At 45.5% G+C, this 17,419-nt stretch overlaps 1 protein-coding gene across 3 annotated transcripts in view; it reads right to left on the reverse strand.

The window, feature by feature from the left end:
- SUCO (SUN domain containing ossification factor) overlaps positions 1-17,419 on the reverse strand; it is a 104,191-nt gene that overhangs the window by 71,827 nt on the left and 14,945 nt on the right. For all 3 annotated transcript variants that reach the window (XM_040406744.1, XM_040406743.1, XM_040406742.1), the window contains exons 2-4: positions 11,332-11,440; positions 9,513-9,611; positions 5,409-5,554 (exon numbers count right to left, since the gene is read on the reverse strand). In XM_040406744.1, the coding sequence (XP_040262678.1) occupies positions 5,409-5,554; positions 9,513-9,611; positions 11,332-11,440 (354 nt within the window). The remainder of the gene's footprint in view (positions 1-5,408; positions 5,555-9,512; positions 9,612-11,331; positions 11,441-17,419) is intronic.

Genomic DNA, 17,419 nt, shown 5'->3' on the forward strand with positions numbered 1-17,419 from the left:
TCTTAAAAATGCCTGATCAGTCGAAAAAATGCATTGAAATGCCGGATCCGTCTTTCCGGTGTCATCCGGCAAAAACGGATCCGGCATTTATTTTTTCACCTTTTTTTCAGTCTGCGCATGCGCATACCGGAAGGACGGATCCGGCATTCCGGTATTCTGAATGCCGGATCCGGCACTAATACATTCCTATGGGAAAAAATGCCTGATCCGGCATTCAGGCAAGTCTTCCGTTTTTTTTAGCCGGAGATAAAACCGTAGCATGCTACAGTTTTCTCTTTTGCCTGATCAGTCAAAACGACTGAACTGAAGACATCCTGATGCAAACTGAACGGATTACTCTCCATTCAGAATGCATGGGGACATACCTGATCAGTTCTTTTCCGGTATAGAGCCCCTGTGACGGAACTCTATGCCGGAAAAGAACAACGCAAGTGTGAAAGTACCCTAAGAAGGTCATAAACACTTATTTTAGGGCTCTTTCACACTTGCGTTATTGTCTTCCGGCATAGAGTTCCGTCGTCGGGACTCTATGCCGGAAGAATACTGATCAGGATTATCCTAATGCATTCTGAATGGAGAGTAATCCGTTCAGGATGCATCAGGATGTCTTCAGTTCCGGTACGGAACGTTTTTTGGCCGGAGAAAATACCGCAGCATGCTGCGCTTTTTGCTCCGGCCAAAAATCCTGAAGACTTGCCGCAAGGCCGGATCCGGGATCAATGCCCATTGAAAGGCATTGATCCGGATCCGGCCTTAAGCTAAACGTCGTTTCGGCGCATTGCCGGACCCGACGTTTAGCTTTTTCTGAATAGTTACCATGGCTGCCGGGACGCTAAAGTCCTGACAGCCATGGTAAGTGTAGCGGGGAGCAGGGGAGCAGCATACTTACCGTCCGTGCGGCTCCCCGGGCGCTCCAGAGTGACGTCAGGGCGCCCCAAGCGCATGGATCACGTGATCACATGGATCACGTCATCCATGCGCATGGGGCGCTCTGACGTCATTCTGGAGCGCCCGGGGAGCCGCACGGACTGTAAGTATACCGCTCCCCCGCTCCCCGCTCCTACTATGGCAACCAGGACTTTAATAGCGTCCTGGGTGCCATAGTAACACTGAAAGCATTTGGAAGACGGTTCCGTCTTCAAATGCTTTCAGTACACTTGCGTTGTTACGGATCCGGCAGGCACCTCCGGCAACGGAAGTGCATGCCGGATCCCAACAACGCAAGTGTGAAAGAGGCCTAAGGCACATTCTTATCAGTAAGATAAGGATTGAGCTTTAACGAGTGTTTATAATGTCATAGAGCATATATAAGGAGCAGTCAGTTGAGCTGCCTGATGGAACACCGCAAAATGCAGATCATGCTACTAGAGAATCTCAAGTCTGTACAGAGAAAGGGCCTTACATTTTTTAATAAAGACCAATTGAAAAAGTGATTTTTAGATCAAAAAGTACAATGCAATAATAAAAAAAATGTCCCCAAAAGGTGTCCATAGCCTTTAAAAAAAACTGATATTGCAAGCTACATATTTGATGGCAGATCAGAAACTCCCAAGGACAGAGATAAAATTTAAGTATAGAAAAGCTATAAAGACCTATAGAAGGTTTTGAAAACCCACACCATAAGAGACTATATAATCAACGGGAAGATGTCGAGAGTGCAATAGCTTTGGCTGACATCAGCCTGCACTCTGCCCCACCGCCTATTCTAGAGGCCGCACTTGGCCCATGTGGTCTCACTATGGCAGGGGTGGCCAACCTTACAGACACAAAGCCAGAAAAAAAAAAAAACCCTATGACTACCAGGAGCTACAAGTTATAAATCGCACGGTTGTGATATTTTTTTTCCTGTTACGGCATTCACCGCATAGGAAATATTTTTTCATATGTTAATAGTTTACATATCACCATGCCCAAAAAAGTGTGATGTTTATTTTTTATTGTTTGTAAATTTTATTATATGTAAAATTGGGAAAGGGAGCGATTTAAACTTAGTAATTTGGTGTTTCTTTTATTTATTTACTATTAGCCCCCCTTAGGAGCTAGAACCCTTGTCCTGTTCACCCTACTAGAGTTCTATTAGGGTGAATAGGACTTCACACTCTCCCTGCTGCCCTGTGCATAGTACACACAGCAGAAGGGAGCGTACCATGGCAGCCAGGGCTTCAGTAGCGTCCTGGCTGCCATGGTAACAGATCGGAGCCCCAGGATTACACTGCTGGGGCTCCGATCGGAACTGCCACCAATGAAGAGGGGGGAGGGGACCCTGTGGCCACTGCCACCAATGATACTAATACTTAGGGGGGGGGGGGCGCCACCAATGGTTAGAATTTATAATACTGGGGGGGGGGGGGGCACTGCGCCACCAATGAATGTAATTAACGCACCTGAGGGGTTAATTTCCGCGGTTCGCATGCCCTGTTATTGAGGCAGGGTATGTGATCCCACCGCCGGCACCCGCTGCCTCCTATACTTGAATTAATTACATTCATTGGTGGTGCAGTGGCTACAGCCGCTCCCCCTTCTCCACTATGCTAGTGAAGAGAACATGGTAGGCGCTGAGAGCGGCACATGCCATGTTCTCTATTAGGCTGCGCAGCTGCTTCCCATCTCCACCGCAAGAGCCGCACTTGAAGCGGCAAAGAGCCGCGGGTTGGCCACCCCTGCACTATGGAGTAAAAGGCACAGATGAAGCACTACAGCCACTGCTCATCCAGACAGGGGCACACACCGTGTATTGTACAGTCAGCTGGTGCAAAGTACCAGAATCAGAAGGTCACAGAACAAGACACTGAACTGAGAACAAATTTCTGAGACTCATAAATGAAACATAAAACGAAAAGGGAAAAAAAAAATATAAAGAAAAAAAAAAAACGGCAAATCAGTATGCTCCATGGAGCCAGGCAAACCGTAGAAGCAGCCAATGAGCCACATCCCTTCCTGTTGAACAAAGGGGTTTGGGCTATTTTGGTATCTGGAGCCAGAGGTGGCAGGCCAGTTACAAGCTCATGTGAAATAAATAATAAGATGGGGAAACTTGGCACACCCTAGGTACAAGAAAGCATATTAAGATACATATACAAGTGGGCAATATTACTAAATAAGTACAGCGAGAACTGCTCAGCTTACTCCCTTCCAGCGATATATAATAAAAAAATAAATAAATAAATAATAAAAAAAAAAACCTTATCCGAAATAAGAGTCAAAACTATATAAAAATAAGTAAATAAAAAAAAAAATCTAAAATAAAATACAAAAGGGAAAAAATGCCCATGCAACTGAAACAGTCACCATAGCTGACCCTTTTATACGACCAACAGAGTTAATTTAATTTTTATAATTTATTTCCATGCCAACTCACAGATTCAGGCTACTTTCACACTTGAGGATCTCAATGCCGGAATTAAACGGATCAGTTTTGATTTTACACGTCAGGATGCATCCGTTCCGTTAGGATGCGGTTGTGTGAAATCAAAACAGGAAAAAAAAAAAGCATCAGTCACTAAATGCATTAAGTCAATGGGTGACTGATCGTTTTTTTTTTTTAGGCTCCTAAAAAACCGGATCAGTCACCATTGATTTACATTGTTTTGAGTGCCAGATCTGTTTTTTCCCTGGTTTAGAACCGGAAAACAACAACGCAAGTGTGAAAGTAGCCTTAAAGAACACAATTAAATTTGTTTCTATTTAATTTTATTTATTTTGCAGTTTTCCTAAATAAAAGTAAAGAGTAGCCTTAGGTTAGTTACACAGTAGCGCTAAAATGTTCTGGCAGAGGATGTGATAAACCGATACAGCCTGCTTGAACATTTTAGCCTTAGGGCTCTTTCACACCTGCGTTATTGTCTTCCGGCATAGAGTTCCGTCGTCGGGGCTCTATGCCGGAAGAATCCTGATCAGGATTATCCTAATGCATTCAGGATGCCTTCAGTTCCGGACCGGAACGTTTTTTTGGCCGGAGAAAATACCGCAGCATGCTGCGCTTTTTGCTCCGGCCAAAAATCCGGAACACTTGCCGCATCGACGGATCCGGAATTAATGCCCATTGAAAGGCATTGATCCGGAGCCGGCCTTAAGCTAAACGTCGTTTCGGCGCATTGCCGGACCCGACGTTTAGCTTTTTCTGAATGGTTACCATGGCTGCCGGGACGCTAAAGTCCTGGCAGCCATGGTAAAGTGTAGCGGGGAGCGGGGGAGCAGCATACTTACCGTCCGTGCGGCTCCCGGGGCGCTCCAGAGTGACGTCAGGGCGCCCCAAGCGCATGGATCATGTGCTCACATGGATCACGTCATCCATGCGCATGGGACGCTCTGACGTCATTCTGGAGCGCCCCGGGAGCCGCACGGACTGTAAGTATACCGCTCCCCCGCTCCCACTATGGCAACCAGGGCTTTAATAGCGTCCTGGCTGCCATAGTAACACTGAACGCATTTTGAAGACGGCTCCGTCTTCAAATGCTTTCAGTACACTTGCGTTTTTCCGGATCCGGCGTGTAATTCCGGAAAGTGGAGTACACGCCGGATCCGGACAACGCAAGTGTGAAAGAGGCCTTAGCTGGTTGTAACAACCCTTTCAACCAGAAAAACTACGCTATTCCTTGAATCCATGTGTAAGTCTTTTTGTGAGCACTGGCTTGAATGTATAGTTAAGCTACTTTGCAAACCCATTGCATTCCTTACCTTGTACTTTTGTACCTTGCAACACTCACAATTCTGCAGGCTAAAAATCCCAGCAGTGCGTGTAAGGTTGAATCCACACTGCTTGCAGTCTCCCATTGCTGTATACACAGGGAAAGCTCCCATAGCTGTTCTTTAGTTACACAGAAGGGTGCAGTCTACCACACGGTGACATGTTACTACAAACCGTGCGCTTTCAGGCTAATGCTCCAGAGCTGTACACTCAATACTGCAGGCATTCCCCGCAGGCCAACTATGAAGCTGTAGTTATCTGATGTAGGAAAAACTGACTCCCTACATTAAAGGGTCACTGACTTTACAAGACTTTTGACATGTCAGAGACATATCAAAAGTTGCGATCGGTGGGGATCTGAGTGCTGAGCCCTCCGCCAATCTCTAGAAGGAGGCACATAATACGCTCTCGGTTATCGCTGCACGAGCTCAATAGAAGTCTATGGGCCTGTCTCGATTCCGACCTCAGCAGCCCCTTTAACAGCTAGAATATTTACTACTATAACATTACTGTTCACTACCAACACATTTATATTGCTCTGCAAAACCACTTATTACCAAATATTTCAGTAGTAAAATATTTTTTTTATAGTCTGTATTCATTTTAGTTAAGAATGGGAATACAGAACAGGCAAAACAAAATCAGACGACGTGGCGGCACAAAAAACAAGGGAGTAAAATACAGCAAGATTTTATATCAGAACCTATAAAGGCAGGCTTACTCAGGCAGTGGGTCTGGAGGGGTCTCTGAGGTCGAGGAACTGGAAACGTTCTCAACATTTGTAGCCAGGTCCATAGCCGCTTTCTCCACATTATTAGTGTCAATGTCACCAAGGGGTACATCAAGTACCTGCTCCGTATTTTTACCCTGCAGAAAAATCATATTTCACTACACAGTCACATTACAAAGAGGAAAAAAATACAAAAAATACACAGTAGTAATGAAAACAGATGGACAAATTAACCATCAGGCTACATAAGGCATCATCTACTTATGCTTTACAAACAAAGGCTTACAGGTCCTTAAAGTGGTTTCTAGGAAAAGCCAACCGACCAGTCATGTGCAAAATCCTCACGAATGATGGCAGTGAACGCAGTCAGCCATGTGTGGCTCCTCTGCATTTAAAGGGGTTGTCCCATCTGGGACATTTATGGCCTGAAACAATTAACTAAGGAGGTGATATAGAAGTTTGCATCGATCATGTACAGTGCCTTGCAAAAGTATTCACCCCCTTGACTTTTTTCGTATTTTGTTACATTACAGCCTTAAATTCAATGTCTTGTTAATCAGAATTTTATGTGATGGATCAGAACACAATAGTCTAACTTGGTGAAGTGAAATGAGAAAAATATATAAATAAAAACTATTGTTCTGAAATAGAAAACAGAAAATTGGCATGTGCGTATGTATTCACCCCCTTTGTTAGGAAGCCCATAAAAAGCTCTGGTGCAACCAATTACCTTCAGAAGTGACATAATTAGTGAAATGTCCCCTGTGTGCAATCTAAGTGTCACATGATCTGTCATTACATATACATACATACCTTTTTTGAAAGGCCCCAGAGGCTACAACACCTAAGCAAGAGGCATCACTAACCAAACACTGCCATGAAGACCAAGGAACTCTCCAAACAAGTAAGGGACAATGTTGTTGAGAAGTACAAGTCAGGGTTAGGTTATAAAAAATATATCCAAATCTTTGATGATCCCCAGGAGCACCATCAAATCATAACCAAATAGAAAGAACGTGGCACAACAGCAAACCTGCCAAGAGATGGCCGCCCACCAAAACTCACGGACCGGGCAAGGAGGGCAGTAATCAGAGAGGCAGCACAGAGACCTAAGGTAACCCTGGAGGAGCTGCAGAGTTCCACAGCAGAGACTGGAGGATCTGTACATAGGACGACAATAAGCTCCATAGAGTTGAGCTTTATGGCAGAGTGGCCAGAAGAAAGCCATTACTTTCAGCTAAAAACAAAAAGGCACGTTGTGAGTTTGTGAAAAGGCATGTGGGAGACTCCCAAAATGTATGGAGGAAGGTGCTCTGGTCTGAGGAGACTAAAATTGAACTTTTCGTCCATCAAAGAAAACGCTATGTCTGGCGCAAACCCAACACATCACATCACCCAAATGGATGGGACTGGGAAACTGGTCCGAGTTGAGGGAAAGATGGATGGGGCTAAATACAGAGATATTCTTGAGAAAAACCTGTACCACTCTGTGCGTGATTTGAGGCTAGGACGGAGGATTACCTTTCAGCCGGATAATGACCCCAAACACACGGCTAAAGCTACACTTGAGTGGTTTAAGGGGGAACATGTAAATGTGTTTGAATGGCCTCGTCACAGCCCAGATCTCAATCCAATAGAAAATCTGTGGTCAGACTTAAAGATTGCTGTTCACAAGCGCAAACCATCCAACTTGAAGGAGCTGGAGCAGTTTTGCAAGGAGGAACGGGCGAAAATTCCAGTGGTAAGATGTGGCAACTGCTCATAGGAGACTAAGGCTGGGTCTACACGACGACATTTGTCGCGCAATAGGGCACAACTACACTGCAACATTCGTAGCGCAACATTTTGTTGCACCAATGTCATGCAACAATTTTTATAATGGCAGTCTATGGTGTCGCACTGCAACATGCAACGACTGCGACGCAACAGTCGCAGAAAAAATTATTTTCTGCGACTGTTGCGTCGCAGTATGTTGCAGTGCGACACCATAGACTGCCATTATAAAAATTGTCAAGCGACATTAGTGCAACAAAATGTCGCGCGACAAATGTCGTCGTGTAGACCTAGCCTTATCCAAAGTGACTTGGAGCTGTGATTGTTTCTAAAGGTGGCTCTACAAAGTATTGACTTTAGAGGGGTGAATAGTTATGCACATTGATTTTTTTCTGTTATTTTGTCCTATTCGTTGTTTGCTTCACAATAAAAAAAATAAAAATAAAAATCATCTTCTAAGTTGTGGGCATGTTCTGTAAATTAAATGATGCAAATCCTCAAACAATCCATGTTCATTCCAGGTTGTGAGACACCAAAATCCGAAGAAAAATAAAAATAAAAAATCAAGGGGGGTGAATACTTTTGCAAGGCACTGTATGTGTAAAGGATAGAGCTTAAAAATATAAAAAAAGAAAACAAAAACCTTATTGGAATCTCTGATTAAAATATCAGTGCTGTCTGCCTCTTTCATATATAGCTGTGGGGAAACATAACCACCAAACCCACCATCACACCCTATTCTCAACGGGTGTAGGTTAGTGGCTTATTTTTATATAGTTCCCACTTCTGAGGGCAAGGGACACTCGGCACACCTGACCAATATATATGCAAACATCAGCGCTTGCCCACTAATGATCCCCTCTAAGGCTGCGTTCACACGAGCGTGTCCGGATTAGTTCCGGATGCGTCCCGGTGTGTTGCGGCAAACCCGCGCGAGTAGGAATGCAATTGCAGTCAGTTTTGATTGCGTTTCGATGTTCAGTTTTTATCGCGCGGGTGCAATGTGTTTTGCACACGCGTGATAAAAAAACACGACTGTGGTACCCAGAGCCGAACTTCTTCACTGAAGTTCAGGTTTGGTTCGGTGTTGTGTAGATGTTATTATTTTCCCTTATAACATGGTTATAAGGGAAAATAATAGCATTCTGAATACAGAATGCTTAGTAGGTCATCAATTGAGGGTTAAAAAATAAAAAAAATTAACTCACCTTGTCCTCTTGTTCGCGTAGTTCTCCCGGTCCATAGCCCATAGTTCTCCTTTAGCCCATAGTTCATCTTTTTAAAGAACTAAAGACCGGGAGAACTACGCGAACAAGAGGACAAGGTGAGTTAATTTTTTTTATTTTTTAACCCTCAATTGATCACCTACTAAGCATTCTGTATTCAGAATTCTATTATTTTCCCTTATAACCATGTTATAAGGGAAAATAATACAGTGTATAGACAGTCACCTAGCAACCGTGCGTGAAAATCGCACCGCATCCGCACTTGCTTGCGGATGCATGCGATTTTCACGCAACCCCATTCACTTCTATGGGGCCTGCGTTGCGTGAAAAACGCAGAATATAGAGCATGCTGCGATTTTCACGCAACGCATAAGTGATGCGTGAAAATCATCGCTCATCTGAACAGCCCCATTGAAATGAATGGGTCCAGATTCAGTGCGGGTGCAATGCGTTCACCTACCGCATTGCACCCGCGCGGAAATCTCGCCCGTGTGAACGCAGCCTAACTCTGTGCTCACTTGAACCAATGGCAGCATAGGTTTGCTACTGAAATCAAGTGTTGTCCTGCGTCCAGTCCCTATTTACATAGCCCTCAGTACAAGTAGGCTACATATGTAATACTATGCACATACTCGACAGGCGCTCTAATCAAAGGGTGACCCGATTCTCATGATTAGGGTCCATTCACACGTCCATATGCGTTTTGCGGATCCGCAAAACACGGACACCTGCAATGTGCCTTCCGCATTTTTCAGGACCGCACATCTCCGGCACTCTCATAGAAAAATACCTTTTTTTTTTTTTCGCAATTGCAGACCAGAATAGGACATGTTCTATTTTTTTTTTTGTGGAACGGAAGTGCGGAACCGGAAGTGCGGACAGCACATTCTGCCCCCATTGAAAATGAATGGGTAGGCGACTGTTCCGCAATTTTGCGCATCCATTTTGCAGACGTGTGAATGGACCCTTATTGGGAGTTTCAGCAGTCACACCCCCCATACTAATCAGGCACTTATAACCCATGTAGTGGGTAGATAAGCTGTCAGTCTGGGGCAAACCCCTTTAACTGATGGGAAACTGACAAAAATAGAATTACCTTCTCATCTTGAGCACAATCTAATGTGGCATCTTCTGCCGCTTGACCAGATGATACAGATTCTGCTGTTTCTAAAATCTTAGGCGGCTCCTTTTCCTCCTGTATCATACAGAACACAAAGAAAGTGAACGTTTTAAAAAGCATTCAACACAAGTTCAAATTTCCCTTAAAAAGTTTTTTTTTTTTTTTCTTCTAGAAAGCAAAGAGTTTTAAAGGGCTTCTCCAAGACTGAAGTATTCCCAGCACCCCTGCTGCGGCACTACACACTACAGTAACCAGCTCCGGCCATTACACAGGAGGCAGAGCTATGTCGTGCTGAACATAAGGGACACGCAAGGCCAGGGCTACGCCGACACTTTTTGCAGCACGTCTGATTGATCAAGCTACAGGTGACAGTAGTGATCGGAGCTGGATGCAATGTTGTGCACTGCACCCGTCACTCAACTGCACCAGTTTACAGCAAGTGCAGGTGAAGCGCATAAAAATCAGGTGCTTCACCTATCCTTGCAGAGAAGCTGTGGCAATTCGTGGTAAACGGTTGCATTTGCCAGCGCCATACGGCGGCCACACAGCTGCTATGCAAAACGTGTTACGAACAGACGTCATCTGTATTTTTAGTTGATCCGTGTTTTGCAGACCGCAAAATACATACAGTCGTGTGCATGAGCCCTTACTAGGACTACAAATACAGACAAAAGCTGTCCACAGACCTGTCCATTTCACATAGAACTGTTCAAAGAATTTACTGAGAGATTTAGGACCAAAGAAATTAAGAAAATATAATCCAACAGTGCAGAGTCGCCTGGTTTGGGGCCACCAGCATGCTGATCTGGGTCTGGGACTCCTCTCCAGCAGCTTAAGCCACACGTGGACTGTGCCGACGACACCACGCTTCCACTCAGCACATGCTCCTTGGTTCCTTCAGCATGGAGCGCATGCACCCAATGTAACTGAAGAGTCCTGGACTCTTCACCTGGTAAGTTGGAATTTAATTTACTTTCTTTTGCTAGGGGAAGGTTTGAGACCCTAAACCCCAAGCTGCATAACGGCATGCTGGTGGCTCAGCGGCTCAAAGGAGGAGACAGGTTCCCTCTAAAGCAGTGGAGTAAGGACATACTAATGGAGATACCTATCAAACACCATCAATGAAATCAAGTTCTACTTCCTCTGCGTTCTAGCACGTCGACTAGTGCACGATTCAGCGACATCACTCCTGCCCTGTGCAGACTATTATCTCTAGGCTCATCTGTTATCACATCAATCTAAAGCAGGGATGGGCAAACTCGGCCCTCCAGCTGTTTTAAAACTACAATTTCCATCATGCCCTGCTGTAGGCTGATAGCTGTAGGCAGACTGGGAATGATGGGATTTGTAGTTTTGCAACAGCTGGAGGGCAGAGTTTGCCCACCCCTGATCTAAAGGGTGCGTGAGAACTCCTTCCGGGCAGTTGTGTCTAAACGGTATTCCCACCCTGAAGGGCATTAGGCCCCATGTGGGACTCCACAATCCTGTATTCCAACACTGTGGGACAGGACAGATTCTTGTCTGCATGCAGGTCAGTCAACACGGTCAGCTCTCCAAATACCGGTCAGGGTGACATTACGAAACTGTTTACAGTTTACAGTTTAGCCATATCCCGAGGGTCAAGGATAAACCAGTGCTCAGTCCAGCGATGCGAGATCTGCTGCCCAACCCTGGATCAAGCATAAGCAGTAACCGTCCTCATCATAATGATCAGACAGGAGGTCTCACCACTTTCATAAGAGGATGAAGTTCCTGGCCATCCTCCATGCTGGATTTAGATGTCCTCTGCACGTACCTCTTTCTTTGGGGCCTCATCTTCACTTATTGCGCTCTTGCTGTTCTCCGCGACTTGCTCTGCAGGAAGAACCGGGTCCTCAGTGCAGAACACATGGCGGGATGGAAGCCTAAAAGAGAAGCACAAAACCAAAACTTAGAGAGTAGCTACATACAACAGAACGCAAGTTATTCACTGTCAATAACACTGGAGTCTGTCACTCATTTACACATATTATACCACCGCCACTGCACTGCAGGCGCCATAAACCATTTCCAAATCACACTTCTCTGTCCCTTGTCCGTGTAGCTGCAGGCTAAAAAATTTATACTAATAAGCAATCGCTCAGGGGCCTTTTCAAGTGCTGCAAGTGTCCATGCCCTCCAGAGCGAGCCCTTTTCTTTCTGTAAGGCACCATCTTGCCTACATCACCATGTCCGCTCTCTGAAACCCTGGGCACATCACTGCCAGCCTCTGGCATGAGCAGTATTGCACATTCGCCATTTACGGGTGCAAAACCGGAGAACCAGAAAAACGGAGAAAAAGCAGCACCAAGAGAAGGACTGGACCTGAGGAGCAACATCTGCGCACACCTGGTCCCGGCGCAGGATGTCAGAAAGTAAACTCTGGGACGTAGGTAAGACAATGGGATATCTTAAAGAAACAAAAGAGGCACTGCGAACAGCTAGACTGTAATACAATACTGACTTGTCTGCTGTCAGACAAGCTCTTTAATTCACCTCATGGCCCCTGGGCATCCCACTACTATTTCCGAGACTGGCATTAAGATTACAAGCAAAGGAGAACGCTACTACAGCCAGGATAGACAAGGCCAGCGTTCACGAAGGCTTCAGCAGAAATCAGATTTTGGCGTTGCATTCGGTGACACACATGTCCAGCGATCTGGTGTAGTAGCACTGGACATATGGACGTGGCTTTCACAAGCTCTCCGAGTACCCACCCTAACTTTGCATTACTTATGCTGTACGGAGCCGTAGTTCATGTAATACACTTCAGAGCTGCATTCACCACAACTCAACAGGCTTCAGAGCTGAAATCTGCACAATTCTCCATAGGCCAGACGTTACCAGTCACTACACAGTAATCCCATGTATGCAGAAACAGCTGACAGTTTCTATAATATGCGCCTCAATGTATTCTAAGGCTTTGAGGAAGCCAGATGGCACAACAGATGCGACCGAATCTGAAAATATGAAAACCAGAGCGAAACCTCACGTTACAGGCTATACATAGTCTACATTTAGTTTTTGGAAACCGTAAGGAAGGGGAAAAATAAAAATGAAAAAAAAACCTCAGATGCTGATCAAGTCCTCTATAGATTTTGCCGGTCTGGAACCGCTGGACTTTACTTTTGTAGTAAATTGCGTCCTTTATTAAGCCATATTCACAGGCCGTGGACCCCCCCCCCCACTCATTTTGCCAGCAATGAAGGGGTATGAAGTCCATGCAGAACCGGACTGTGCTGTGTATTTTATAGCAAGATATTACGGTCATAGATTCTATGCTGAAAAGCAGTGGATTACGGTATTTCCATTTGACCTCAATGGAGTAAAATATGCAGACTTTTACCCGAGCATCATGTTCAAAATCCTAATAAAAATCCTGGCTGCCCTTCTCTTGCACAGATTTAGTACAGTGGCAGATGGACAGCTACCACTATCTGGTGCTTCTGTACGGCATGATGGGGAGATCTTCTCGTAGGGTAGAATATCCCCGTAACGGAGCACTGAGTGGAGCAGGTCACCATTATTTCTCTTAAGGATCCATATGAATCCAGCAGGAAAAATACTCTATACCGCCATATGAGGCAAAATAATAGAATATATATTATAATATATGTCTATAGATTATATTATAATTATATGAAATAATACGATGTCTCAAAATAGAATATAGCACCACAGGCCTCTATGGGCGCCATAAAACGTGGAGATACTAATCACATACTAATACATATATATATGCGCAGTCTTATTTTAAGATGAATTTGAATGTCGGTATAAAAGAAAAATAAAAAATAAACACACACACCAATCAGACTTTGGCCTCCTGCACACGACCGTATGGCTTTTTCAGTGTTTTGCGGTCCGTTTTTCATGGATCCGTTGTTCCGTTTTTTGTTTCTGTTGCGTTTCCGTTTTTGTTCCGTTTTTCCGTTCGGCATATACAGTAATTACATAGATAAAATTGGGCTGGCCATAACATTTTCCATAGATGGTTCCGCATAAAACGGAAACGGAAGACATACGGATGCATTTCCGTATGTGTTCCTTTTTTTGCGGACCTATTAACTTGAATGGAGCCACGGAACGCGATTTGCAGGCAATAATAGGACATGTTCTATCTTTAAACGGAACGGAAAAACGGAAATGGAATGCATACGGAGTACATTCCGTTTTTTTTTTTGCGGAAGCATTGAAATGAATGGTTCCGTATACGGAACGCAAAAAAAAACAGCCAGTAAACGGGGGGGGGGGGACGGTCCTGTGCAGGAGGCCTTTCCAAAAGGTCAAGCAACAAGAGAAGAGCGGTGGCCAGCTCACCTGAGGATGCCGAGGTTACTTGGATATTAGCACGGCTTGACTTTTTAAAAAAACATGAGCACACGCTGAGCTTGGAGAATAAAAGGTCACGACAGGAACATATTGCTCATTAGAAACACAATGTGCAAAAAATGAATAAAAACCTGAAAAATTAGCCACCAGTCTCTATGCCACACTGAGATCAGTCCCAGCGTCTTTCATGCTCATAGATTTAGGCTACTTTCACGTCAGCGTTTTTACTGGATCCGGCAGGGCTCAGCAAAAACACTTCCGTTACTAATAATCCAACCGTCTGCATCCGCTCAGAACGGATCCGGTTGTATTATCTTTAACATGGCCAAGACGGATCCGTCATGACCCACAATGCAAATCAATGGAGGAAGGATCAGTTTTCTATTGTGGCAGAGAAAACGGATCAGTCCCCATTGAGTCCCACATTGTGGGTCATGACGGATCCGTCTTGCTCTGCATCCTCAGGACGGAAAGCAAACTGTATGAGAACGGAATGCATTTTGGAGCCTTCCATTCTGTTCAGTTACATTTTGTGCCTATTGACAATGAATGGGGACAAAACGGAAGCGTTTGTTTCCGGTAATTTGAGACCCCATGACAGATCATAATACTGGAAAATATTAACGCTAGTGTGAAAGTAGCCTTACATTTACACAATGCGGATTACACACGGTTTCAGTGTGGATTCTTGTGCAGAAAAAAAAACAGTAAGGCCTCATGCACACGACCGTTTTTTTTTTTTTACGTTTTGCGGGCCGTTTTTTGCGTTCCGTTTACGGTCAGTATACGGAACCATTCATTTCAATGGTTCGGCAAAAAAAACTGAATGTACTCCGTATGCATTCCATTTCCGTATTTCCGTTCCGTTGAAAGATAGAACATGTCCTATATTTGGCCGCAAATCACGTTCCGTGGCTCCAATAAAGTCAATGGGTCCGCAAAAAAACCGGAATGCATACAGAAATGCATCCGTATGTCTTCCGTATCCGTTCTTTGCGGAACCATCTATTGAAAATGTTATGCCCAGCCCAATTTTTTTCTATGAAATTACTGTATACTGTATATGCCATACGGAAAAAAGGAACGGAAAAACGGAACGGATCCGTTTAAAACGGACCGCAAAACACTGAAAAAGCCATACGGTCGTGTGAAAGAGGCCTAAGGCCTCATGCACACAAACGTTGTTTGTTTCCATGTCTGTTCCGTTTTTTTGTGGATAGGATGCGGACCCATTCATTTCAATGGGTTCGCAAAAGACGCGGACAGCACACCATGTGCTGTCCGCATCAGTATGTCTATTCTGTTGCCCCGCTACATGTCCTATTTTTTTCTAGTTTGCGGACAAAGATAAGCATTATTATAATGGATCCGGGTAAAAACGGATACGAGTAAAAAAAAAAAAAAAAAAAAAAAAAAAAAAAAAAAAGAAGGATGGCATATTACGTTTTTTTTTGCGCATCCGCAATTTGTGGACTGCAAAAAACATACGGTCGTGTGCATGTAGCCTAATACAGTATGACCAAAGTGAATGCGTTCAGACAGATCTCATGTACAGTTTGCTCTGTGCGGATACTGACCGCTGCTGTGCAGATTTTGATATCTTCAGCTTATCAATTCTTTGTGTCTTTTTTTTTTTTTACGGATTTAACCCTTTTCAATGCAAGGTGAGATCTGCTGCAAAACCACATTAAATCTGCTAACAAAAACTGCAAGTAACACATGGGGTTGTTGGTATGAAAAAAAAAAATCTTTTTCTGTTTTGAAACCCACACCTGTGTGCAGATAGCCTTGGGCCCTATGCCCACAAGCATGTGATACCGTCCATGTTTCATCCGCAGAAAACACACAAACCACAAACCCATTGAAGTCCAGGTGTCCGCAAAAAAAAAATAAAAAAAAAAAAAAATAAAAAAAAAACGGGGGGGGGGGGGGGGGGGGGGGGGGAATGGCATATACGGACTTCAAAACAGACCTGCTCGTGTGCATGAGGCCCTAAAGGGGCTGACCAGTTCATACTACCAGCTGCACGTCTGTGTGCTGGGAACAGTATATGCATGTGGCTAGTAGTAAGCATTAGTATGAATAATTAATGTTTACACGCAGGCGGCATGCCTTGAACATGGCCGCTGACAGAGAATCCCGTCCATCAGCGGCCTCCATTCACTTACACTGGGGACTGACAGGGGAACTAATGCATGCGCAGTCCATCCCTGGTGTGGAGCCCTCAACAAGCGGCCATGTTCACATACTAAACTATCAGAGATCAGGGCCTGATCGTTTAATAATGCTCATTACTAGCTGCACGCAGGTACTGTTCGTAGTATAAACTAGCCAGCCCAGAATCCATGCAGTATATGGATCCCCAGAGGCGGAGCGTGATGGCAGATGCACACATTGCTGCTCCTGCCTGTGCCCCCTCCGCTCAGAGCGCTGCACATACATTGGTGCAGGATACCCCGCTGTGCCAGGGTTTAGTGGAGTATGGCACAGACAGGCAGGAGCGCTGCACATACATTGGTGCAGGATACCCCGCTGTGCCAGGGTTTAGTGGAGTATGGCGCAGACAGGCAGGAGCGCTGCACATACATTGGTGCAGGATACCCCGCTGTGCCAGGGTTTAGTGGAGTATGGCGCAGACAGGCAGGAGCGCTGCACATACATTGGTGCAGGATACCCCGCTGTGCCAGGGTTTAGTGGAGTATGGCACAGACAGGCAGGAGCGCTGCACATACATTGGTGTAGGATACCCCGCTGTGCCAGGGTTTAGTGGAGTATGGCGCAGACAGGCAGGAGCGCTGCACATACATTGGTGCAGGATACCCCGCTGTGCCAGGGTTTAGTGGAGTATGGCACAGACAGGCAGGAGCGCTGCACATACATTGGTGTAGGATACCCCGCTGTGCCAGGGTTTAGTGGAGTATGGCGCAGACAGGCAGGAGCGCTGCACATACATTGGTGCAGGATACCCCGCTGTGCCAGGGTTTAGTGGAGTATGGCGCAGACAGGCAGGAGCGCTGCACATACATTGGTGCAGGATACCCCGCTGTGCCAGGGTTTAATGGAGCATGGCGAGGACAGGCAGGAGCGCTGCACATACATTGGTGCAGGATACCCCGCTGTGCCAGGGTTTAATGGAGCATGGCGAGGACAGGCAGGAGCGCTGCACATACATTGGTGCAGGATACCCCGCTGTGCCAGGGTTTAGTGGAGTATGGCGCAGACAGGCAGGAGCGCTGCACACACATTGGTGCAGGATACCCTGCCGTACCAGGCTTTAATGGAGCATGGCGAGGACAGGCAGGAGCGAGCTGCACATACATTGGTGCAGGATACCCCGCTGTGCCAGGGTTTAGTGGAGTATGGCGCAGACAGGCAGGAGCGCTGCACATACATTGGTGCAGGATACCCTGCCGTACCAGGCTTTAATGGAGCATGGCGAGGACAGGCAGGAGCGCTGCACATACATTGGTGCAGGATACCCTGCCGTACCAGGCTTTAATGGAGCATGGCGAGGACAGGCAGGAGCGCTGCAC

Source organism: Bufo bufo, chromosome 9 (assembly GCF_905171765.1).
Source record: "Bufo bufo chromosome 9, aBufBuf1.1, whole genome shotgun sequence".
Taxonomy (NCBI): Eukaryota; Metazoa; Chordata; class Amphibia; order Anura; family Bufonidae; genus Bufo; species Bufo bufo.